Genomic DNA, 26,335 nt, shown 5'->3' with positions numbered 1-26,335 from the left:
CTATGGCTTCATTCGCACTGAAATCGTGTAATATTTTATCAAAGTCGACGTTTTTGTTTGTCGGACGGATCTTGACTATCGAATATACATTGACTGTCAGTGATCGTTGGAGGGCGGAGTCCGAGCCTGTCTGCCGGTGTCCCCGGCGTGTCCTCGCTCAGCCCCCCGCGGCGCTCCACCGCCTGTGCCGGCAGCTCGCTCCCTGGACCAGCCTCCTCTTCTAGCACGCTTTGTTGGAAATATCAAATTTAACAACCCCTTTGTTATTTTTATGACAGCCTGTCAATGTCAGTTTTGACAGCAGTTTGAAGTTAGAGTCTTTGTGATATTAATCATATTTTTTTTTTAATTCTCTATTGATTAGAACGTAATCGGTTTATTTTATTCATATATTTGTAATACGATTCACAGATAATAAATAAAATAAAAGAAGATTGTATATTTAAAAAAAATTACTGTCTAAATATTCCTTCACTTATAAATATAATATTATATTGTTTGATTCGTAAAAGATGAATATGTTCCTAAATAATAAATAGGTTTTTATTTTTTATTTTTAAAGAAACCGTTTGTAGGAATCCATTAGACGTTGGCTGGGCGTCTGATACAGATAAAAAAAAAATACATTCGAATATTAAAAATCTGTATATTTCCAATGAAGTCGTCACCAATACAATGTTCAGGTACGTTCGAGTACAGAAGTATTAAAAATATCTATTCATAAATAGTTACAATTAGTTATTATATAAATATACATTTTAAATATTATATATTAAGAATTATTAATGTCATTGAATCATTATCTAGTTCCGATATATTTTGTTATCATTATCTATTGTTTTTAATAGAAACTATCACTTCTGTACTTGATTAAAACCTAATTAATTTCTAGGCATTTAATTATACGCTATAATAGTATAGTTCAGAAACTATGTAGATAGTTTTTACTATAGAGCCCATTGTTTTTACAAGTAGAGTCCTAGATATAGTACTTAGAATAATCTGTCCTGTTGAGATGTTACGTTTTGATAGTTTTAAAAAGATAATAGACAATTTTTGTTTTTTTTATTATGACCATAGACAAACATTTCTTATCACTCGCCCCTTCCACAACTGCTAATGTCAATTAATCGATGACATTAAATTGCGGTAGTGTTAAAAATTTTACCGGTAATTCGATAATCGTAAAATCATTAATCGATTGGTATAATTGAATTTGTATGCTGTTTTTCGATTAAGTACTTTATATTTATAATTTTATAAACACCAACAGGGTACCATCTCCAAGTCGCTACCAAATAAACTAAAAAAAAGATAATATCTACACGCTAATAATTATATTTTTCGACAAACGGATGTATACGGATTGGTTTTTTTTTTTATTTATTTATTTATTTTACCGATTTTTCTATGAAACCAAAAAAATAATCCCGCCATAATTTTATAATAACAAATGAGCTTACCCGATGTTCACGAATCGCATATTTAAAACCTTAATTTCTAAGTGAATTAAATATTAATAAAAAAATATAATTAATTTTAAAAGCAATTTTTAAATCATATCATTATTATGTAAATTATATAAACAGCGTTTGAAAATACAGAGAACGGACAAAATGGCACACAGACAGATTATATATGACACAGATAACAAATCAAATTCTTCATAAAATATAAAAAATAACTATTTTAATTTATTTCTATTCCTATATAGTCACTTTTTATTTAATTTTACGTAATTTAGGCTTTTCCTAGATAATAAGTCTACGTTACGTTGAATGTTGCATCACATCTGGCTCACGAGTCTGTAAGGGGACGATTTAAGACAGATAATTAAATTATTACATGTAATTTGAATTTCCCTGATGAAAAAATATATATAAAGATATGTGAAATTGAACGTTCCTTTACTTAAAATAAATGATTGCTGAGCCAAATGTGATGTAACTCACTGATCTTATCTTATGAGACGTACCTTATTATCGGCGTTACAAAAACGACTGACGTAGAATATAATAATATCAATCTATAGAACAGATTAAAAATATAATTATTATAATTTATTTCTATTCTATATTTATAGATCACGATGTTTATATTATCCTATTATGAGTGAGAAAAGATTTTAAATATGATTAAGTTAACCCAAAGTTACACACAAACCTTATATATATACACTGTTGTAATTTAAATTTCTTGTTATTATCTGTATTCTATGTATTGAAGTGGACTTGACAGATTATTTCATGTATATTATTAGTTTTACTTATTCCTAGTGATTGTTTACGAATTATATTCTTTTGATTCACAATATAAATATGTAATGTTAATTTAAGTCAATTAAATATTTAATTGATGGACGGAAATCGCAACGTCCGTAGCATTTCGTTAGATTTGAATTGTTGTTTTTTTAAAATCACATCAAACTTGTTATATTTTAATACTTTTCATAAAATGTTCTCTGACAAAAAATGGTGTGATAACTGTTTTGACGGACGGGATTCGGATCACTCGTTCCAAGCCATTCACAGATCAATTCGTCTCATCGACGAGTTGAACGAACGAAATCTTTATTACCTGAATGACCGCGAACTGACCCAATGACTTCCATTCAATCAAAACCGAATGATCTGATCCGTAAATAGATGGCGCTGTATGTAAAACTCATAGCAACACTTTAAGAAACTTCTTATACATCAATATGTCCGCATTTTATAGTTTTAATTAATAAAAAAAATTTCATTAGGAGTTATCCGAACAATGCTTAAAAGTTTTTTATAGTGAACTTGTTAAGGCTTTTCCATTTTATGAAAAGTGATATCACCGAGGTTATTGTGTATTGTATTATTGTAAATATTCGTCGCTGTGTCAATACGTCCACGTTAAAACTGATAGTAAAACAGTTCTTCATGTTTATATGTGTTTTATTGGTACCATAACACTAAAAAAATATTTTTGTCCAAATAGTACATGGAATCTTCCGACATCACGTATCTTGATATATTTTCCAATTTATTTTTTGAATGCAATAACTACAAAAGTGGTAGAGCCTAGCTGTGGTTAAGTTATAACTACTCGAACATGGGCCGGCTCGACCGGGGAAGTTCCACCCTCTCACAGAAGATCGGCGTGAAGTAATCTTTAATGGCTGCGTTTCGTCCGATGGGTGAGAGAGCCAGTTGCCCTTTCCCCGTTCCCACCCTTTCTTCTTTCTCTTCCCCAATCAAGCGTGGCAACGCATCCACAAGATTATGTTGCGGCTGCCCATGGGCGACGGTAACCACCTCCATCAGATACGCCGTCTGGTCGTTTGCCAACTTTGGCATTAAACAAAACATATCAGGTAAAAGTTTATACTATATATTCGTTTCTTCATTGATATCTGAAAAATAGACTTTGTAAGTAGTAATATTGATATTTATTATCTGTAGTATATACAGTAAAGAGATATGAACAACGCCGGCAAAAGGCTTGAAGTTTGAACATAATCCTTTACTAACGACGTTATGTTCTTAATTTTTTAACATTCGTAGTATCTGAATAGTTATGTAATATTTGAACATAAAAATAATTGCTATTTTTATTCGTATCTATACAGTGAATTCATACCGTAAAACTAAAATAAATAGCATCTGAATGTCTGCCATTTAAAACATTATTTGTACAATAGATTCAGCAACATCAATCTAAATCCAATAAAACAAGAAATTAATTAAAAACTTGATGTTTTATACAACAGGGAACAATTTGTTAGAACTGAACGCATCCGTAAACATGAGTACATGTCAATGGCAGCTGACATTTAGAAGCAAAAGACTGTCATTTGACCAAATAACAACAGAGATTATTTACGTTTTTTAATTCAAATAACTATTTTGGAACTGAAAATGTCCAAAATGGCCCAAGTAGTTGAAGGTGAAGCATCAGAGTCAGATTCTGAAATCGAGGAAGGGAGATCTCCTGTACGTGACACTTTCATCTGACAAATATGTACTTAGTGCTAGTAAAAACTCACAAATCCCAGCAAAGGCTTCAACAATAAACGCATAGGTTTAATCTCGATTATCTACTAAATTTTTTCAGCGTTTAACGACAATACCATACAAATAAATCACATTAATACCTATTTATTTACAAAAGTTCTACCACTTTATGACAAGAACAAACAGTATCACAAAAAAAATATAAAACTTGCATATAAATTTAAATCTCCAGGATTCGTCCGCCTGTTCCAAAGCCTTTGTGATATCGGGAGAGGCCCCGGAATCTGATGATGGTAAAGTTGTTCATCATTTAAAATTAAAGAGAAAACAAATATAAGTATATGAAAATTATGTAAATTAAATTATTTTCAGAGTCCAAAATCCAGTCTCCGAGCTTAGATGAGCTCGATGCTCCGCTCCATACATCCATGTTTCCAGCATCACCGACTAAACTGATGCACAACTCTATATTACATCAGAAACTGTGTAAGAATTTTATTCCCTAATATACAATGATATCTAAGACTCGCGAGTATTCATTTAAATAAAACTAATATTTTCGCATGTACCCACTACGCGTTTTTTATTATTTGAGCCACATACTCCCGATGTTTCGGTTACTTTGCAGCAACCGGTATCATGGGCAGACGAGATGAACTAATGTATTGAAACTTAAAAAATCAAAGAAAATATCATTTTCTTCATAATGTTAATACATAAGTATTGTTTATGGTTTTTTATTCTATTCTTCATAGTCGCTAGAGTCTTTGCAGACTTGTCGTGGTGATCACGTATCAGTGTTCCGTATACAAGATGACTTTCATGGGAAGACATTTGCATGGTTGCCCCTTGCCTTCTGCACCAGCACTTTTTTGTGGCTATTCAGACCCCAAGGCTAGCTGTAGCCTGTTCCAGCCAGTGGTGTCTATATACTCTTAGAAACTAACACAACTCGGAAAACACCACATTGGTACTTGCCAGGTTGGGACCCGTGCCCACGTATGAAAGACGGGCCTTTATCCTCCAGGCCACCACTGGTTTTTATTCTATATTCCGTCATAATTCACATATAAATCAAGTATTGGCTGAATTAACGCTCCGTTATAAATTAATTACCAATTAGTTCCTGTTCTTAGAAGAGACATTTTTTATCTATAGTGAAACTATAAAATTATATTGCAATATTTTTCAGTTGATTTAAACTTATATATATAAGTTTAGAAAATTAATAAGACAACCAGGAATCAAATGTGTGCCCTCTGTTGTAATGTTCCACTTGCTTTGCCAACTCAACTATCACGTCCCGGCCCGAGCTGATGCACGATCCATTGCAACATATCTCATGCTCAATACAAAATTATCTATTTATAACCATACCATTTACTCTTATATTCCTTCCCATAACTTACCTTTTATTTATCTTTATCTTTTATTTTTTTTTTTTCAGGGGAATGTAACGTATCTTTGAGGGCAACCATCGAGGGTCTGGTGAGGAACAGCACAAGTATCTGTGTGGAGAAATTGATGACATCGGACAGAATCCTGCTCAGTGTACAGGTGAGACGAGACCAAACTCCTCATCATTCCCTATATTCACCATGTTGGGTCCATCCTTGCGGGGAGAGGAGCTTCAACAGCGCCTGGGACTTGCGACCCAGGTGTAAGTTTAAGTTAACCGCTCACCTCCACCGTCCAAGCTCCTCTCTACCTAACATGATGTCTTCTGTAGTATCCAATAAAACTATCATTCATAATATATGTACAGTGCTGAGCATCGAGACTGAATGACGGAACCTAATGTAATGTTACCTACATTGTACTCGACATCATATTATTTAACATCTATATATATATATAATTTTTTTATAGTAAAGTAACAGTTTTCATTAAATTAATTATTCTTAAAGTAATGAAAACATAGGGAAAGCTCCGTCTCATGTAAATCACATTTCAAGATATTCATCTCATGTAATTTGCTTCTGTGTACCAAACTGAAGTATTTTAATAGTTTACACCAGGGGGCGGTAGTAGTATTTGTAGAGGTTTAAATTGCAGTCATATACATGAGCTGCTACCGTAAAGTTTGATGAGAATATGTTCAGCAGTTTCTTTTATGAAAAAATCTGACTGAGGATTGATTATATTCAGTTAATCATGAAAGTCATTGAATGCCTACTTAAGGTGAGATTATTTATGTGTGTGTGTGTTTGTGTGTGTGTGTGCGTGTGTGTGTGTGCGTGTGTGTGTAGATAATAAAAAAAAGTTTCCACATAAAACACATTCCTAACAGGTTATATAAGGAACAGCGTGTTTTTATCGTATTTTAATTCCCAGGAGAGTATGAGAGCTACTAACGCCAACCTCACGCTGGCGAGGGCTCGCCTGAAACAAATACACGAGGAGCTGGAGAAAGCTAACTGTGGCAGCGCGCTGCCTACCGTTAAAATTAAGTGATTGTTATAAAGAAAAAATCAATTAATAAATAATGTTTGTTGGCAGTCGTTTCATTTCTTGCGTCACTAGTTAATGCCCGCGGTTTTGTCTGCTATAACCTCGAGCCGGGTGTGCGGATGGTAACTTCAATGGAATTAGGTACCAGCCAGCAACGCCATCTTTGGACGGCGACCTGACTTAAATGTGTGTGAGTATTTGAAAAACCTGTGTTGTTCTCATTTCTAAGTTACATTACTTGAAAGTTATAGCAAAATCCAAGCCTACATCATACATTTTATTGTGTGTGAAGATGTTAACAAATAAATGAACATCGCCGGGGCAATATCGTTGTATGGAAAAATATCATAAAAGGAGTGACGCCGCTGTCCCCGCGGAACGAACTCCAAGCCGTGTGAACCAGAAGATTCCTGACACCACACAAGCAGTGAAATGTTATTGCTATCCTAACATCGGGGCAATCATAGTCTTAGGTATAGGTTATGAGTTTTGATATGTAATTCTTATTATAATATACATATAAGTATGTTTCGTAGTTTTCCCGGAACCTCTGGTTGCCACTCTATATAATTCACTTAAGCAGGGACGAAAATATATTGAAACTGAAAGAATGTCTCTATATAAGACCAAGTCTCCGCGATTATGCCAAAAGATGGCGCTGCACGTCGACGTACGGAGAACTAGAGGAATGTTACAATAATTACTAGACTAGTTCGAATTTAAACGTACGGTTGATATAAATAAAAAGCTATAAGGCGTTACACGACAAGGATTATCAGGTTTAAAATAAAAGTTGAAGTCACGAGTAAAATTGAATATACACACCTACACAAAACACAAACGAAACCGCGGGCAGAGACACTGCGACATAAATAATAAGGCGGATTGTGATATTCAATAAAGTATATATTTTCATCTCTTATATACATTGGACTGATCTCATGATATCCTGTGACGTCACCCCCGACCCCTGGTCAGGTCAGGGGTCAGTATGCCGTGTACCCGTCGGTGTTGAGGCCCCAGGACAGCATGACGTCGTCCGTCCACCTCCTGAACATGGACACCCTGACATACGCCGCTGGTACGTCCTTCTCCCCGCACCCTATACCCCACGCGACGAGACCGCTCAGCTTGTACCGATTCTCACCGAACGGACAAGCGAGGGGCGCGCCGCCGTCGCCCTGGGTACAGAAAAATATATATATATATTTATATATATATATATATATAAATATATATATATATTTATATATATATATATATATATATATATTGTCCACACTCGATATACTTTATGAAATAAATTATTATTAATCTGTGCTTATTGAATTGGTAATTCCTTTAATAGTGAACTAGCGCCATCTATAGGTAATGGAACTTACTTAACTAAATATAATAACATATAATACAGTAGATTCTATAATATAGAAAAAATTTTGTTCTTTCACATTTTAAGAGATCTTAAGTTTGCTCCAGCGTCATGAGACACGGGATCTTGTCTACTACCTGACAGGTATCTCTTCCTTCTTCCCCACCAGCGCAGACGAAGCTCCTGTGCAGCTGGAAGCGGCTCCCTAGGCGGGTCCTCTTCAGCTGGTTGGCGCACTGGTCGAAGGGCACCATGTCCACCTCCACGCGCTTCAGGATCACAGCGTACCGTCCTCTGCCACCTGGTGTAACACACGCACCCTCAGCCCTCTATACGTATAGGCCAGTTTATATGTTACTGAGGGACGAACGAGCAGACATTTTGTTTGGCAAATAACCGTCGCGTCTGAGCCGCTGCTGATTTTTTCCAGGCGTTGCCTTAAAGACTATTGTCGTTTAGACAGAAATGGTAGGGTTTTGTCAGTCCAGGAACAGGGTCGGGCTCACACTCGGTTTAAAATCTATATAATTAATAAGGAAGTGAAGCATCGCGCGGGACTCGAAGCTGCGACCGCGGACTGGATGAGAGAAAAGTTTTACCAATAGCGGTACAGCATCGGCCGTCGGTTCAGACGGAGCTGCTCATGCCGCGATGTGTGGACGGACCGAGCTGTTAAGACTGCTATTCTTTATTGTACGGGCTCCAAGGGACCTTAGATTTTTTGATCTTGAATGTGGGATATTTTTTTTGCGAGCGTCTTTGTTGATTACATTTAATTTAGGTTTAAAATAACTGTATTTGTAAATGATTTTTTCGTAGTCCCATATATATATATGACATTCCTCACCGAAGACGTTTTTCCCCCAACCGTTGGCCACACAGTGCCGGCTCTGCTCAAAGGATTCGTCTTGTTCCGGGAGACAGATGACGTTGATGTGAGCCGCCAGCTCCAGGGGTCGCTGGAGCCGGAGGAGGGCCATGTCGTTATGGAGAGTCTTAGGGTTGAAACCTGCCAGGACAATATAATGACGGGCAACTGAATACAAGACAGGAAATTTCCTATTTTAAGACGTTGAATATTTGTTTTTCCTTAGGAACATTAGTTATTTCGTTAAGATCGATAATTTTTCGGGATCTTTGGAAGATCAATAGGGACAGCGCCCAAAAATTTCAACGATTTATTATTGATAAAAAAACTATTTTAGGTAAAAAAAAAATGATCAGAAATAATTAGTTTTGCTGTTGAGTTGTTGGCTAGTTTAATTTGCCTCAAAAAAAAACGAACAAAGAGGTGGCTTTGTTCATAAATTTGTATTTTAAGTATAGATTCCATCAAAAATTGTAAAGCGAGACGAGATTCAAATCATTATCTAAACTGTTAGTTTTAGGACTAAAAAATAACACAAAAAGGCGTTGTGACATCTTCAACCGGAGAGAGAGGGAGAGAGAGAGAGAGTCGCCAACCTACCTTCCTTTATAACAATGTCTTCCACGACTCGCTCCTGCGACTTGAGGGGCTCTTTCGTGGTCTGCGTATCCCACTCACCGGCCCGAGCTATCAGCCCGCCGGCCGGGTATCTGAACACATCATAGGTGACGAATAACCAAACAGAAATCTGTTTCGGACTAACATATATATATAACTATGTATATTATGATAGGAGAAAACAAAAAAATTGAGACGCCTTAGGAAATATTACGTTTCAAACTTAACCGCAGCCAGGTATCAGGAAGCTCCCAACCTTATTACCGGTTCGTGATGATATTGATGAATGGAAAACTAAAAAAACGGTCAGTGTGTAGTGTTACGACTCGACCTGTAGTAAGCACGCCTTAAATAACGTTGTAAAACAAAATGCTAATTCATAAAAAAATAATTTAAGCTTACCATAGCCATCGATAAACTCAACACCGACAGTTTGTAAGTTACCAAACGACAGTCTGACACGGTTCCGTGAGTAAAAATTACACCTCACTATTATAATGACAACGAAATTTATCTAAACACGAAAACTAAATCAAAAACTAATATTTACATGTATGTATTCAAAAAAAGCATTTTCCTGCAAAAAAAAAAAATAACAACCAAATTTCCCAAGGCCATGTGAAAACCGACCAAAAAGTATTTATTAAAAAAAAAAAGTATTTTATTTGCCAGCGCACGATCATAGTGTTGTTGTTGTGTTGTGTTTGTAAATCTGTCCTCACTTGTACACCACGTGCGCCCCCGTCATCACCGCGAGGGGGTGGACGAGCACCCCGACCCCCACGTAGCTGCCGTTAGCGGCGTCCAGCAAGGCCACCACCCACGGGAACTCGCCGAACTGGGCCTCGTCACCCTGGACCAGGAATGCACACGTGAGCACGCGAGGCGACCGGCGACTATGCTACGTCGTAACTTCAAAAAGGAACTATCGATTCCGATGCGGTTCCAAACATCCGATAGGCGGTGTCCATGACGTTTAACGCGAATTTTATAAAAAAAAAAATTCTAATCAAATCTTCTCCATTAAACGACGTTAATATATTTAACTAACATACAGCGGGTGATAATAACGAAAACTAGTAATGTCGTTCTGGATAGGGGCTGATGATATTGCTGGACCGATAGTGATCAAACACAGATAAGAAAATAACGTTAAGAAAAATTGATAATATGCTATAACTGTGCGTTAGTTAAGGACACGGCAGCTCGGGTGCTGAGTCACCTGGGACTCCACATCCAGCGCGTGGGTACAAACCTACAAATAAAAAAAAACTCACATTCCCGCCGGTTATTGTGAAGCCGATACCGTGGGGGTTCCGGTACCCGCAGCCCCTCTCCGTCGGGGGTGCGGGGGTCGTCGGCTCCACGTAAGGCTTGGATTTCTTGCAGCATCTCTCCACACTCTCCTGGCAGTCATCGTTCACGCCGAATCTAATGGTGGGGACGGTAAGATGTTTGAATGGTCAATATGACACACACACACACACACACACACACACACATATATATATATATATTATCTGTGCCCTGCCACGCTCCGCTGTGAACAACAAAGGACCGCATATCTTTAATATAAAGTTTAATTTCTTGAGGGTAATCTTATAATATTTTTTGTTTGCCCATTGTTTGTTTAGACATAGAGGCTACTTGGTCTTCCATCACGGGAACACGCGGCATACAAAGTCCATGTGGAAAGCAATCTACATCCAGACCACACGATTGTAAAGATTGACCTTGAGTTTTGTTAACTGTGACTGCGAACGCCTGTCGAATTGGTAATTGCAATCTTTTAAACTTGAATGCTGTATCGGTCGGGGTCACGGGAGTTCGAGGAATGAGGGCATCTTCACCTTTGAAAGGCCCCGTTAAAATCTTTGCTTCCACTGTGTTGGTCATTAATTTTTGAACTGCGAGTCGTTTGCTGTTACAGAGTTTTGGCTAGTTAATGGCAGACTTAGTTTCGTGAAAAATATATAAAAGCAGTCCTTGGAGCGTGTTGTATATCGTGTCAGAATTTCAGCCGAATCGGTGCAGAACATTTTGAGTTATAGAAGCATAAACAAACCAACTTTACATTTTCATATATATATATGTATATGAAATAACTTTAAACTATCGATCTTTTAGTTAACGTAAGAAACTGTAGTAAGTAAATTAGACTAAATCTTATAATGATTATATTTCCAAATATTATAAAATTATAGCTCTTAATAAGTAAAGACAAAAAAGGACTTCCATTGTTATAATAGAATAGTCTAAAACAATTAAATTAATACAAGCCTATTTAAAATACGGAGCAACGTGTACATTAGATACATTGCTATTAAATAAATTCAGGCGTTTATTTGTTTCAACATATTTTCAGTGTCTCTTCTCAATGTATATTAGACATTGCTATTAATTAATTCAGGCGTTTATTTGCTTCGACTAAATGATGCTCTTACCTCACGTCCAGGAGTTCGTATCCTGTGACACTGGCGTTGGTGCTGTGCACATCATTCAGGTCACTATCACACAGGTAGTAAGGTAGACATTGGCACGGCTCGCCATTGCTGTTTGTGTTTATAAAACCGCTCTCCGTCGGCTTCACTGTTATCTGTGGACGTAGTATTATGACAGATTTTACAAACCTTAATTTATTCCATGCTATTTCAACTGAAATACGTTTAAACTGACAGTGTTGAGTTTACCTTTAACTACTTATTGTTAGCGTTACCGTCGTCAAAAATACATATTTAACAAATGATATTTGTATGGGATATTCTATATAAAGTTCACAACATATTTAACTGACCGTGATTAGTTTTAACTATCGGTTATTGACATTAACTATACGTGAGAAACCAAATAAATATAATATGTGAAAGGAAATACGTTTTTCTGATACTACGCGTCTTTTGAAGTGAAAATTAAGCGACTTCCAACAAGGTTGCGTTAAACTTCCAACGCTCCTGGAGGGGGAGGGGATAACGGTTGCCGGACATACCTGTTACAGGCCAGCGCGTGTCAGCAACGAGTAGCGTTAAATATTCCAACGCAAGAGAGAGAGAGAGAGAGAAATATACACAAATGTTGAAAAAGGGAGAGAGAAAGACAGATACAAATTTTGAAAGAGAGTGAGAGAAAGAAAGATGCCCAAATGTAGAAAATATACAATATGAGTCCACTCAAAATTGACTTCTACCCTCCCCTCTTTTCAATTCCATATTACGAAGCTTCTCTTCTCCCGCGCGAAGGGGCTCCGCGCACTATTTTCTGTAACTATCTTACAGGCATCTATAGGGTTTTCCATTAAGGGCGCTTGATCTTTGAAATGCAAAAAAAAAAATACATGTAGGAAAGATATTTGCGAAATTTTTTTTTATTTGGAAGGTCTATCGACCCCATTATGTATGGAATATGACATCATTCAAATGACCGCCACGGCTTCGGTTGGTGGCGCGCACACGAAAGGTCCAATTTTCGATGACTCTGGCGCACAAATCGGGCTGTATTTGATCGATGGCGTGGCGTATGTTGACTTTGAGGGCATCGGTGGTTTGCGGCTTGTTGGCATAGACCTGCGACTTAAGAAAACCCCACAAGAAAAAGTCCAGCGGGGTCAAATCGCACGATCTCGGTGGCCAGTTCACATCGCCTCCGCGCGAGATGACCATGTCCAGAAATTGCTCGTGCAGAACTTCCATCGTAGCGTGTGCTGTGTGGCACGTAGCGCCGTCCTGTTGAAACCACATGTTGTCCAGATCCATATTCTCGATTTCAGGCCAAAAGAAGTTGGTTATCATCGACCGGTATCGCTCACCATTGACGGTGACGGCCACACCATTATCGTTTTCGAAAAAATACGGACCAATCACGCCTCCGGCCCAAAATCCGCACCAAACAGTCACTTTCTGCGGGTGCATTGCCACTTGGTGAACCTCGTGTGGATTGGTCTCGTCCCAAATACGGCAATTTTGCTTGTTGACATAGCCATTCATCCAAAAATGCGCCTCGTCGCTGAAGATGATTTTTTGCCAAAATCGGCGTCAACTTCCAACTGCTCTAATGCCCAGTCAGCGAACACACGGCGCTGTCTATGGTCATTAACCTTGAGCTCTTGGGTCAACTGGATCTTGTACGGGTGCAGGCTCAAGTCACAACGCAAAATTCGCCAAGTTGTCGTCTGCGAAAGGCCGAGTTCCTGTGCGCGACGCGGAATTGACTGCCGCGGGTTTTCGAGGACACTGTCGCGCACAGCGGCGATATTCTCGGCAGATCTCGCGTTACGTTGACGCACGGGAACCGGCTGATTGTTAACTGACCCGGTTGACTCGAATTTGTCCACCAATCGACGGATAGTCGACTCGGCAGGACGATCATCGCGACCGTAAAACGGGCGAAGTGCGCGGAACGTTGCTCGAACTGAAGACCCATTTTCATAAAACAATTTTATGATTTGCACGTGCTGCTCGACACTGTAACCTGCCATAGTGGTTTGGGAGGACGGAATGAATATAACACACTGCATTTGACAGCTGTCACTCAAACAACATGGCCGCAATCAGCTGTCAAAGTTCAAGCGTCCCTATTGGAAAACCCCATATATAATCCCGCCGCGACGTCCCGGTTCCTTTGCAGTTTACAGCAGCCGTGATCACGGACAGACTAATTGAGTAAATACATTCCTGACCACAGAGAACTATACCTGGTTTTGCTCGTATTTTTTATCATATCACAAGTAAATCAAATATCAACTTAACATACGATATTGATTTTTGCAATAAAGCCTTTACATCGTTAGACGTCAGGTTACGCCATTACATTGACAAACATTAAAATCCTTGTATTTTTTTACGCTTAACACAAGTTTTTATAATACTAAACACCTCTTCTCACATGGAGAAGGTTAGAGCATTAATCGCCACGCTCGCTCAAGGCGGATCGGCGATTTCAAACTTATATATTGAAATTATAAGACCAGGTTTCCTCACGATGTTTTCCTTCACCGTCCGTCAGTGGTGTCTAAATACTCTTAGAAAGTACATATGACTCGGAAAAGATCACATTGGTACGTGCCAGGTTTCGAACCCGCGCCCTCATGCATGAGAGGCGGGCCCTTACTGGTGACCTCCGGGCCACCACCACCTAGGTGAGAGTGAATTTATAAATAATATGTCCCGCGGTAAGGACAATGTATGCGTACCACAAGTTTGCAAGCAAGGCTACTTTAATACTAATGAATAAATAAAACTCCTAACTATCAGTACGTGTGACAATGGAGACTCGTGGTAAACATATTTTGTAATAATCGAACGACCGTGAGCATTATTCAAAAAAACCTGTTCATGATTTTATTGAGAGTGCGTCAGAGGTGAAGACTTCTTATTGAGATAATGAGAAAATTATAGTATTCAAGATAAAATTTGTTCTTTGTTGCAAGCAGCGCTGTAGTATGTGGCTAGTGTTTAAAATGGTTGTCTAGATACCGTGAAAGCTTTTTCAAATCAGACTAGATTTAAATCATTCTCCTTATAGTAATTTGTTTGCTTATTTTTTTTTAATTCGACGTCAGTTAATTGTGCAAATATTTTATATTTTTGTGTGTATAATAGATTATTTATTTACAGCATACAGAAGTCTACAAGGTCCATAATATATATATAAATCTTGTGAGTCCGTTTGTCTTTATGTTCCGACTGGACCGATTTTGGAGGAACCTCGACCGCAGATAGATGATCCAAGGTATGACCTCAAGCTAATCAGGAATTTTTGTTAATATTAGAAAAAACACAAAGTCCCGTTGTTTCTGAAAAAGCTGTGCTATTTTTGATGAAACGACAAGCGTATAATTTTAATACGAATTCTCAGAGGGATTAATTTCAGCTGAATTTCAAATTTGTAGTTTAGAGTACGTCAGCAGGCTTCCCATTCCTAAATTTTCATACATGCTAGCCGGTCTATAACTAGAAAACTGCAAAACTGTCTGTATTGAGTCTCACAAGGCGAAAAAGTACTAAGGATAGACTTATAAAAGATAATGCTATCTAAGACATTTCATCTCGTCTGTCCGTGATCACGGTTGTTGCATAGTAAACGAGAGAACGGGAGTGTGTGACGCGTTCATCAAAAAATATTAGTTTTACTTATAAGAAATGTCAGAGACGTTAATTTTGTTTACTCTAAGTAATGAATATTCAGAATTCTAAACAACCTATACATGGAGGTAGGCATACATTTATTTCCCTTATCAACAATGCTACGGGAAGATTTTTTTTTTATGAATCTTTTAAACCAGCTATAGGGAATCATTTATAATGTTCACTGGCCGGAAACCGGAAATACCGCCATTTTAGTGGTTTCCGAAAAAAAAATGACATTAGATTTAATATTTGTCATCTTTTCTAAATACGTTAATGGCGCGAAAAAAATATTAATCTATTTAAAACCGTCTCACCTGGTCCGCGCGTGATCACATTTGCTGCAAAGTAACCGTAGTCCGGAAACTCGGAGTAAGTAGTTATTAAATTAATAAAATACGCGTAGTACCTAATCCGAAAAATATTAGTTTCATTTAAATGAAAAATCGTTAAAATCTTAGATCTGAAAATTATATTGTATATTTTTACATTATATTATAAGACATTTCTATTTATATACACTAGCTTTGTCCGCGGTTCTGTCTGCACGAACGTAGTATTGTATTGAGAGACACGAAGATGCTTTACTAGATGCAACATAAGTACTACAAAATCGGTATTCGTAATCGGTAAAATATCGGTATTCGTAACTATTGTTTAGAGTAAAACGAAATCAAACACTGCTCTTGGAGAACAGAACTATGTTTGAATTTTGGTGTAAACAAGACTACCCACAGCGGGTTTTGGTGAGTGAGGGCCATTGAAAATATAGAACCTTCAAGAAATACAAGGACGTTTAGAAGAATTTAAGTTACATTTTGAAATGACATAGAACGTTCTGAAACAAGTGACGTCAGCGACGCTGTCGTGACTGTCTTTGAAAAACAAATTTGTATGAAGTCCGACATACATGTATGTAGATATCAACTAGCGACATCTATTGTCTATCAAGTGACTTCACATAACATACAACAGTGCGCTTAACACAAGTTTTTATCGGAGTACAACATACGGCGCGTTTTACGTTTATGATTCAAAAACCTACGTTAATATTATATATGTGAATGAAAACTTATTAACGCCCGCTATTGAATACATACTGTAACTGAAGTAATTAGACTGATGTGTAGCATTTCAAAACCTCCACATCACTCTGATCTGTGAGCTATATAACTGAAAAAGTTCAATTAAAAACAATGCAGCAGTTTTCGTGTTGAAATCAAGCTGATACTTACGTCTTCAAGCCTGGGTGGTAGGTTCGTGGGCCTGACTGTGGGTGGTGGGGTTCCAAAGACGTCCACCAGGACCGAGGGGTCCACGGTGGTCGGGGGGTAAGCCATCGTCACCGCCAAAACAGATAGAAGTGGTAACAGCATCTATATGGAAAGTTCAACACAAAATAATAAATTACACCTAAGACTTTCGAGTATTCTTTAAAAAGAAACTAATTTTATCGGATTTACTACGAGTTTTTTTTTTCAAACTATGCACACACTCCCGACGAACGTGTGTGACAAAATGGTATATATATAACGAGAGAGCGTGTCCCGATAGCATCGTAACGAAAGGGGCTGAAACTGATTTTCACATGAGTCGCAGTTTCGGATCCCGCTTGTGTCGTCTTATTGAATATGAATTTCAGTTCCGTCGGTTTAATTCGATTTAATTGTCAAAACGATTCAAGAAAACGTTAAACCTCCTGAATAATTTATATCTATATATGAACAAAGAATTATTTAATAGGAATTTTGCTATAATATCTACTTTTAGATAATTTTTTATACATTTTTAGTAAGTATATTATAATTCTTCATATATGAGAAGAGAGACAAAAGCTCTCAGCATTCGATGGATTTACCGTGCGGGTGCCGGGTCCATCGTTGCAGGGAGACGAGCTTTAACAACGCCTGGGACTTGCGACCCAGGTGTAGGTTTAAGGCCCTATCTAACGCGTTAAACGCTCACCTCCACCGTCCAAGCTCCTCTCTCTACCACTTTTAAAATATTTTTGCCGAATGCAACTTATTTTTAACGTTCGAGAATTTAATAGAGAAACGTGTGTTTCTGCTAAATTGCGAAGAGCCTAGTTGACGATCGTCGGAGCCATTTTCTGGTTTCACTGATCAGAAGAATAAAAATCACATTTTGTCTAGTGAGAAGATACCTTAGAATTCTTCTTAGAGATCCCATTTGATTATTGCTTGCCTTCTGATATTACTTCTTTACAGGCAAATAGTTATGTCCTTGTGTATGTAACATATATATATGTGTGTGTGTGTGAGCGTTAGTGTGTGTGTTTAAAAGACTAATACTTTTGAAACTATCTGAACGAATGTCTATTTCATGGGGAACACAGAAGTTACGCATACAACAAACAAGTTTATTTATCTAAGAAAATTAAATGACGATTGAAATGTATAAAATTATTCCGATACAAATCTCATTCAAATATTTAAATAAATATCGAATTATTGTTATGAAGAAAAATATTTTCCTAAAATAATGTAAAAGATGTATATGATGATAATAAAAATAATCATCCTCATCAGCCTATCGGAACCCACTGCTGAGCAACGGCCTCTTCTCTCATGGAGAAGGTTTGAACTTAGAGCATTAATCACCACGCTTGCTCAAGGCGGACTGGCGATTACAAACGCACAATTTGAAATTATAAGACCAGGTTTCCTCACGATGTTTTACTTCGCCGTCTGTCAGTGGTGTCCGAATACTCTAAGAAAAGATTTTATGGCACACATTGTCCAATGTAACACTAGACTATTAAGCGAAATATAATTTTTAATTGACACTTCGTTAGCGAATTTCTTGATTGGGCTGAGAGATGTGTATAGCCTGTTAAAGTAATAGATCTGGCCATCAACCGCCAGCGACATCTGTTGTCTGTTACACGGGACTTCATACACAATACAACTGTTCTGTCGTGGTCTCTAGGGAACTACGCGAAATTCCATAATGAATTACATCCTATATCTTAATCCGATGTTAAAGCTACACTACTGCACAGTTACATCAAAATCTGTTGAGTAATTTTTATGTGGCAGAGTTACAAACATCGAGTTACAAGTGGTGCCATCTGTGCCTACTAGTTATAATAAATTATTATCCTAAGAATTATTTTTATGATTAACAATAAATTAATGTACCTGGGGATATTTTAATTTGAGTTTTACAGTGAAAATATAAATAGCTGTTTATTATATTGAAACCAATATTTTTAATTCCAATACTGAACCTATTTTTATTCAGTGACGGCAAGGTTCGGGTATAAACTTGTAAATGAAACTAATATATTTTCGAATATACTACGCGGATTTTATTATATTAAAACTAAATAACCGACGACGACGACATCTCGTCTGCCCGTGATCACGGTTGCTGAAAAGTAATCGAAACGTCGCGATTATGTAGTTTTAAAATAATAAAATCCGCGTAGTATATCCGAAATATATTAGTATCATTTAAGTGAATAAAACTCGCGAAAGTCTTAGATCTCATTATTATTTGTAAGTTGTAAAACTGGCTTCAGCCGCTCTGTAGGACATTGAGAATATCGAACATTCAGAGTCAAGAGTGAACTGTGCCTCGAACATCCGCTACATCAAAAGAAACTTGCCATTTGTAAGATTAACATTTTAATATAAAATAAATTACATCCTAAAAATTCTTCGATTCTATGTCTCATCAAGTTACTGCAAATCTCTTGTGTTGATAACAGACAAATCAAGGAGATTAGCCTATACAACTACCTCCCATTTCGCATTTCTGTCACTGGCTTGATCTAGCAGGGATATCGTCGTAAATTGATCCGACATGACGTTACGCGAGAAAATAGTGGAACTAACATTGGTATTACGAGGTAATTTTAGTGAAATATTCACTCGTAAAAATATCTTACGACATTAATTGTGGGTTTTAATTAAAATACAAGCTCATTGCTTCATAATTATGGCAGGCGTTCTGTAATGTGATTTGAATCGGATTTTCCGGAAGATTTTTCCCTTTTTTACATATTTTATTATGCGCCTATAGTGCCTATAGCGACTCCTGGAGTTACATCATTAAGAGTCCAGGCAAGGTGGACCTTTGGCTGAATCCGCTGCAGTCAGTGACAAAAATAACATGTATAAAGCAGCTTCCTTGTTGGTCTGGGAATAATATCTCAGTTGCTGCTTCCTTCCTGTATACTTCGATAAGATTAAGTTCTTGTTAATAACAAACAAAATAAATGAGAATGTTACACGCTGTATTTTTTGCATGTTCATTTCAAAATTTCATTAGTCGTGGTGGCCTGGAGGTTAAAGGTCCGCCTCTCATGCATGAGGACGCGGGTTCGAAACCTGGCAAGTACTAATGTGATCTTTTCCGAGTCATGTGTACTTTCTACGAGTATTTAGACACCACTGACGGACGGTGAAGGAAAACATCGCGAGGAAACCTGGTCTTATAATTTCAAAATTATAAGACTGAAATCGCCAGCCCGTCTTGAGCAAGCGTGGTGATTAATGCTCTAACCTTCTCCATTTGAGATGAGGCCTTTGCTCAGAAGTGGGCTCCGATAGGCTGATGATGATGATGATTTCAAAATTGGTGGAAACAAAATAACATTTAAAACAAATCGTCGTAGAAATCCTTAGGAGTGATCTTAATGCAAATAAACATGAGAACGCTAAACTGTCGGTTTGAAAGTTAATTATAACAACGTTAAATTATATAACTCTACATGAAGATGCAATTTGTCACACCATTCTGATAGTCGTGATCGTAGCCGACAATAGCTCGTGAGAATAAGGCTACGTTCACATTAACTGTGATTTGATGTGGAAAATTTAAAAAAAAATACTTATTTATAAACCCACCGTACTTATATATTAGTTCAATAAAATTGTGACAACATAACGTGGAATTTGGAAGCAGTCATAGCTTATATGTGGAGGAACTGTGTAAGCCATATATACATACTTATATATACAGGGTGTCCCAAAATGACCACGCCCCAGTGACACAGGAGTTAGATGAGCTCGAGATCGATCAGAAAATCACAATTTGATTTCAGTAAGAATATCACGGTTTTCGAGATATTCGCACTTTTTTAGTTATTTTCAAAAACGCTACCTATCCTTGTGTCGGATGTTCTGCTATTGTTGCCTGGAATAGCTTCGTATTTTAATTGTTCTGACATCTTGAATACTCGTAGCTTATCCAAATATTAGAATTATTATTTTACTAGAAATATTTTAATTTCAAAAAAAAAAAAATTCTTTTACTGTGACACGTGAGCTTGTGGAAAGACAAACACTACCTTTGACTAGCTGGTGCGAAACAAACTGTATGAGGCCGGGTTTGCAAATAATTTTAAAAACTTGTCCCTTATGCTGATTCAGGGACGGCAGAACACTAGTGAGTTTTTGGCAAAAACTTTATATAAGGTGGATTAATTTCACAAAGAACATATTGCTATCGCAAGTCACATGTGATAAGATTATTCCAATAAGAAGTTTTAAATTCGACTCCATACTAAAAAGGTTTTTAAAATCATCATCATCATCCTATCGAAGCCCGCTGCTGAGCAAAGGCCTCTTCTCACATGGAGAAGTTTAGAGCATTAATCACCACGCTTGATCAATACGGGTTGGCGATTTCGATCTTATATAATTTGAAATTATAAGACCAGGTTTTCTCACGATGTTTTCCTTCACCGTTCGTCAGTGGTGTCCAAATACTCTTAGAAAGTACTACGATTCGGAAAAGATCACATTGGTACTTGCCAGGTTTCGAACCCGCGCCCTCACGTGTGAGAGGCGGGCCTTTTAACCTCCAGGCCACCACGACTTTTTAAAATATAGTTTTATATATACTCACTCAATAGTACGTTACGGATGATTTACGTGCGAAATGTAGTGTCACGATTCAAACTAATAGTAAGCGAAACAGTTGTCTCTTCTAATATATATAATTCGATATAAATGTCTTGTCTCTTTTTAAATTAACTTTTAAACCGTTCGTTTTAACGTCAACGCGATATACCAACGGAAGTTATTATATGAACTAGTACATGTCTCCTTTGTTTGCATGTAATTATGTGCTTTAGATCTACTAACGAAGTTCCTAATTGTGACTTCATTCGAGGCTGTTAAATTTTATCCCATTCAAAAGTCAATCCCGGATCGTGTCTCCTCCATCCCACACGACACTGGTAGAATATATTGTGCACGTCTTTGCACTGATGAAGGCCGTATTATAAACAAACAAACAAACAATAAATGTATAGTTCAAATAATTGCTATAATTATAGCTCGATTAAGAAACAATAGTTTTGTTCAAATTCAAGCTCAGCTCATAGCTCAGGTAATCAAAGGTAAAACTTTCAAGCAATCAAAGAATTTTTCGCTTAACATTAATTTACGAAAAAAAAAAAAATGATAATCCTAATCATATAATAATATAATACAAATATCGGAAAAGAAAATATTTTTAAATTTTTATCAATTAGTACAATAAAACTGACTTTAGAGAACAGCGAGTGATAACGATTGATTGGGTCAGAACAACAAACGTGTACACAGGGTCACGGCACTATTAGTGGAAATAAATAAGGAATAAAATATTAATAATATGCACGAAATACTGTGACCTAGAGGTTAAAGGCCCGCCTCGTGTGCAAGAGAGTGCCAGTTCGAAACCTGGCAAGTACCAATGTGGTCTTTTCCGAGTCCTATGTACTGTCTAAGAGTATTTAGACACCACTGGCTGAACAGGCTGCAGCAAGCCGTGGGGTCTGAATAGCCACAAAAAATTGCTGGTGCAGACGGCAAGTGGAATCCCACTGTAACTATCTCCCCATGAAAGTCATCATGTATACAAAACACTGATACGTGATGACCACGACGAGTCTGCACAGACTCTAGCAACGATGAAGAAGTTATAATCACAAATACAACACATCCGTTAAACGATCAGTTTAAAAACATCAAGTTTAATATTCACTAACCTTAGAATCTATATAACATTTATATTTCAAATTTTTAAACGAATACGAATTTATCAAATTAGAGTCTTATTTTTTTCGATGTGTCCGGATATTAGTCAAGTTCGTGATTGGTTTCATTCTGTGCAAAGAAAACAGATCCTTCGACATTGAAATATTATTTGAACAAACATAGCGATATTCTTAAAATTGTGTGCTTGGGAATTCCAACTTGTTGGGGCTTCACGTAGCATTATAAGGCAGCGTGCAGCATTGTTATCAATAACTTATTTAGAAATTAATTTGCTCTTAAACTTTAATAACGTAGAATTACGTTCAAATAAAAATGAATTTACCTCGTTAAAAAAACTATATTTTTTTTAATATGTCATTAATACTATTATTATATAATCGGCACATTTTGCAATCTTAGGCTGTGCCGATTTGAATGAAATTTGATTTCAGTGTAGATAGGTTCTAGGAGAAGGATATAGCTAACATATTCGATCTATAAATACAGACGAAACAGGTAAAAATCTTATTAAAAGCCCAGGTGCTTCCGATATGATATAATTTTACGAAAGAATAGTAAAATAATTACTTTTTACCATAAAAATGTTTTCTTAAACACATTACAAGTATTCTCGACAATTGTATAATTTAAATAATATTGAAATTTCTAATCTGTGGTTATAGAGAACGTCACTACTTGGCGAGCTTATTTATGATTATAGATTTAATTGTGAAGTAAATTACAACGATCATATGTATAAAGAACAATAAAACACAATCTCCGTGTCGGGAAGTGTTGTCTAATATATATAAATTCTTATTTAAATTATAAATGAGACTCATTCAAAGCGATATATCTTTAAACGAACAAACAACGGGATGATTCTAAACTTCCTCGTCGATCACTTCAAAGCTAATATTTAAATGAAAAAAGGAAACTAGGAATAATATTTTATGATAATTCCATATAATATTTTTGGACAACAAATAAGACACATTAAGTGCGATTCAAGATACAGCAGGGTTTTTGATTTGGACTCCAGCGTAATCGGGTTTTGAGTTTTGACCGGTCTGTTTTATAAATACATACATATATATATTTGTATGTATTTATAAAATGTATGTAATGTAAATGCATGTGTGTGTGTGTGTGTAAATTAATATTATCCCCATTCTCTAGACATAAAGATATTCAATAATGAATACACACGCGAATGAATGCAATACCTAATCTTTGAACTGTCTTGATATAAAATTAAAACCGGTCCCGTTGAAGTTGAAAAAAAAATAAGCAAGCATTATTCTTTGATTGCACTAAATAATGTCTTCACTCCACTAACCTTGAATTTGACACTGAACTCCCAAGATTTAAATCGACACTACACAACCGCTCGATTCAGCGGCTTTACCTCCACTGATGGCTGAACTCTGATCCCTATAACTTATTTTATATTTAGGTACGATCAACTATCAAGCTTGTTTCATATATTTCTGCATTTAAAATAATTTAAAATTAATGGCGGATTAAAAATGTCAGTACTGAACTTATAGAATCGTTTTGCAATTGAATAATACTTTAAAAATAAAATTGTAAAAAAAAATGATATAATTATATCTTGTTATGTCTTAAAAAGTTTAATTTAATAATAAATTAATATTATATTACATAAAAACATTTTTTTAAGTAAAAATATATTTATTTCGTGTTGATTTGACTCAAACGTGCTTAGATGTGTATTGGTCATTTCCAAGGTCGTCCGGCGAAACGACTCGTTTATATAAAATCGTTTTAGCTTATGTTATTATTCTCGCATTGGTTTTTTTTAATAAAACTTATAAAATAACGAAGTTTCTCAGTATATTTATTGTATTGTAATTGAGTGATTTTAAGGAAAAATAAGTGAGTGCCGTCATCATCGTACGATGTGTAAACTTGATAGTCTTAGATCCGATTTCTCAATGACGAATATTTAAGGTCAGTTTTATGTTTGTAGTACCAAATCAGTAGTTATCAATTAACATTCTAAGAGGAAGTTTTATATTTTATTTTTATAATAAGTGTAAAATGTATGTTTTTTTGACGTTATCTAAGTAATAAAGACGAATTAGGTGTGAGGCTTTTAAGTTTTTAACCTAATTTAAGTTAATGCTTAATTATATAATTATAGCTGAAAAGTTTTAATAAAAACATAATTTTTTCTTTATTTATAAGTAATAATGGTAAAATCGATACACCATCTTTATATAACAGGTCATTCAAAGAATATATACAAATATAATGTATATGTCCAGTCCTTTGTTGAATACGTTTTTAACAGTAATAAAAAAAAAAACATTTTGCCATAGATTTGAAAATATTTTATACCTTTGATGTTATTTTACGAATCTAATATAAAAAAGCTCGTTCTGGCGACTAACTATTTTTGTTATTATAACTGCTATAATGATATTAAAAATATTATATTATAATTTTTAGATTCTTTCATATTGATAAAAAGTTATCTATTACATATAAATGTAGTTCGAATTTCACACTATTATAAGACAGTTAACGAATTAACTTTATGACTGTCCGTTTGCAAGAGGTTTTAGAGGTGGTAGAGCCTAGCTGTGGTCGAATCACTGCTGCTCGAATATTAGCTGGCTCTAGGGAAGTACCATCCTCTCTCCGAAGATCGACGTGAAGTAGCCTTTAGTGACGTTTGGACCAATGAGTGAGAGAACCGGTTGCTCTTTCCCTGTTCCCACCCTTTTCTGCCATCTCTTTAGTCCCATCCCTCCCTTTTACTCAAAAATCGGGGTTGGCAAAACATCCGTAACATAAATGTTGCGGATGCCTTGCCACGGGGTCGGTAACTACTGCCCATCAAGTAGGCCGTCTGCTCGTTAGCCACATTTCACATAAAAAATGGTTAGTAGATGCAAGGTCAAAATTTACGTGTGAGTGTCTAAATTTAATATAAAAATGGCACACAAATCCACGTTTTACATTATGTGTTACGCCCTCTAGTGGCGCCCTCTGTGCGTACTAATTATAATATTGAACCAGTGTAATTTTGTAATGGCAACATTTGAGTATCAACTTGTATTTGAAAACTATATATACTGGCTTCAGCCATTTTGTAGGACATTATTGGAAGTAACGCTGAACATTAAAAACAAATGTACCTCGTACATATTTCTTGCTAATTTATACTATCGAATAACGTGTATTTTTAATTAAAATGAAAGCTCGCATTAAAGTTGCTATATGGCTGTCGTGTCAGGAAGCTTTTAGCGCCAGTAACGAAGCCCGAATAAAAAAGTAAAAATTAATAGTGACTGAGTCCCTCCGCGCGGAGTAAGTGAAACTTCGTGATGTTGGAACGAAAACAGGAAAGGACTGAAATTGAGTTTAGAGGAATTTTCAGTGTTTCTTTAAGACGGACTATTAATATTACTTAAATGTCACAATTGATTGCTGGCATCCGTTCCAGCGACATTCTCTCTAGATCAGTCTCTTTTATTCCTCCCCCAGGACCGTTAAATGTTTAAAGCAACATTGTTGGAAGTCACGTAAGAAGTTTCAATATAATTTGAAATTAGTAATAATTTAAATTAGTTGCACTTAAGTTCGCCGCTATAAGTCATCATCATCAGCCTATCGGAGCCCACTGCTGGGCAACGGCCTCTTCTCACATGGAGAAGGTTAGAGCATTAATCACCACGCGTGCTCAAGACGGGTTGCCGATTTTAAATAAGTACATAGTAACAAATCATTTAAGTTTGCAATTTGCATCTTTATAAAGCTAGCTTCTTAAAACTATTAGACTTTGTTAAAATTAAAATTCCTCTCTTTCAGGACTTATTGTTGCCGCTGATAGGAATCCCTTAGTTAGCTAAATTTCCAAGAGCTGAAGTCTCTCAATGAGTGAACGCTGAACTACGCTGAAT

At 36.3% G+C, this 26,335-nt stretch overlaps 3 protein-coding genes across 3 annotated transcripts in view; 2 read left to right on the top strand and 1 right to left on the bottom strand.

Moving 5' to 3' along the window:
• Window positions 1–2,914, top strand: part of LOC116776783 (Kv channel-interacting protein 1) — a 38,383-nt gene extending 35,469 nt beyond the window's left edge. Inside the window, exon 8 of the mRNA XM_061529212.1 lies at window positions 101–2,914. The gene's annotated coding sequence lies outside the window, so the exon portion shown is untranslated. The remainder of the gene's footprint in view (window positions 1–100) is intronic.
• Window positions 2,915–3,801: 887 nt separating this feature from the next.
• LOC116776784 (uncharacterized) lies at window positions 3,802–6,481 on the top strand. Its single transcript, XM_061529236.1, has 5 exons — window positions 3,802–3,962; window positions 4,216–4,276; window positions 4,356–4,469; window positions 5,431–5,540; window positions 6,318–6,481. Exons 1-5 carry the CDS (start codon window positions 3,888–3,890, stop codon window positions 6,435–6,437), a joined length of 480 nt encoding a protein of 159 aa, XP_061385220.1. The 5' UTR covers window positions 3,802–3,887; the 3' UTR covers window positions 6,438–6,481.
• An 838-nt stretch (window positions 6,482–7,319) lies between these two features.
• LOC116773980 (phenoloxidase-activating factor 2-like) lies at window positions 7,320–23,909 on the bottom strand. Its single transcript, XM_061529201.1, has 9 exons — window positions 23,743–23,909; window positions 16,644–16,784; window positions 11,734–11,885; window positions 10,567–10,720; window positions 10,012–10,142; window positions 9,272–9,381; window positions 8,651–8,812; window positions 7,941–8,104; window positions 7,320–7,615 (listed from the first exon to the last, which is right to left on the bottom strand). The coding sequence occupies exons 2-9, from the start codon at window positions 16,782–16,784 to the stop codon at window positions 7,421–7,423; spliced, it is 1,209 nt and encodes a 402-aa protein (XP_061385185.1). The 5' UTR covers window positions 23,743–23,909; the 3' UTR covers window positions 7,320–7,420.
• Between the last annotated feature and the right edge of the window lie 2,426 nt (window positions 23,910–26,335).

Source organism: Danaus plexippus, assembly GCF_018135715.1.
Source record: "Danaus plexippus chromosome 29 unlocalized genomic scaffold, MEX_DaPlex mxdp_37, whole genome shotgun sequence".
Classification (NCBI taxonomy): domain Eukaryota; kingdom Metazoa; phylum Arthropoda; class Insecta; order Lepidoptera; family Nymphalidae; genus Danaus; species Danaus plexippus.
Note: the sequence above shows the minus strand (reverse complement) of the source record. Positions and strands in the feature narration are given on the sequence as shown.

What these genes read in the sequence shown, in the direction of transcription:
- LOC116773980 (XM_061529201.1), bottom strand. Translation starts at nt 16,784, where the DNA reads ATGCTGTTACCACTTCTATCTGTTTTGGCGGTGACGATGGCTTACCCC. An exon ending in TACCACCCAGGCTTGAAGAC is followed by an intron (nt 11,886 to 16,643) that starts GTAAGTATCAGC and finishes CTACGTCCACAG; the next exon opens with ATAACAGTGAAGCCGACGGA. An exon ending in AAGGAAGAGATACCTGTCAG is followed by an intron (nt 7,616 to 7,940) that starts GTAGTAGACAAG and finishes TTCTGTACCCAG; the next exon opens with GGCGACGGCGGCGCGCCCCT.
- LOC116776784 (XM_061529236.1), top strand. Translation starts at nt 3,888, where the DNA reads ATGTCCAAAATGGCCCAAGTAGTTGAAGGTGAAGCATCAGAGTCAGAT. An exon ending in TCGAGGAAGGGAGATCTCCT is followed by an intron (nt 3,963 to 4,215) that starts GTACGTGACACT and finishes TTAAATCTCCAG; the next exon opens with GATTCGTCCGCCTGTTCCAA. An exon ending in TATATTACATCAGAAACTGT is followed by an intron (nt 4,470 to 5,430) that starts GTAAGAATTTTA and finishes TTTTTTTTTCAG; the next exon opens with GGGAATGTAACGTATCTTTG.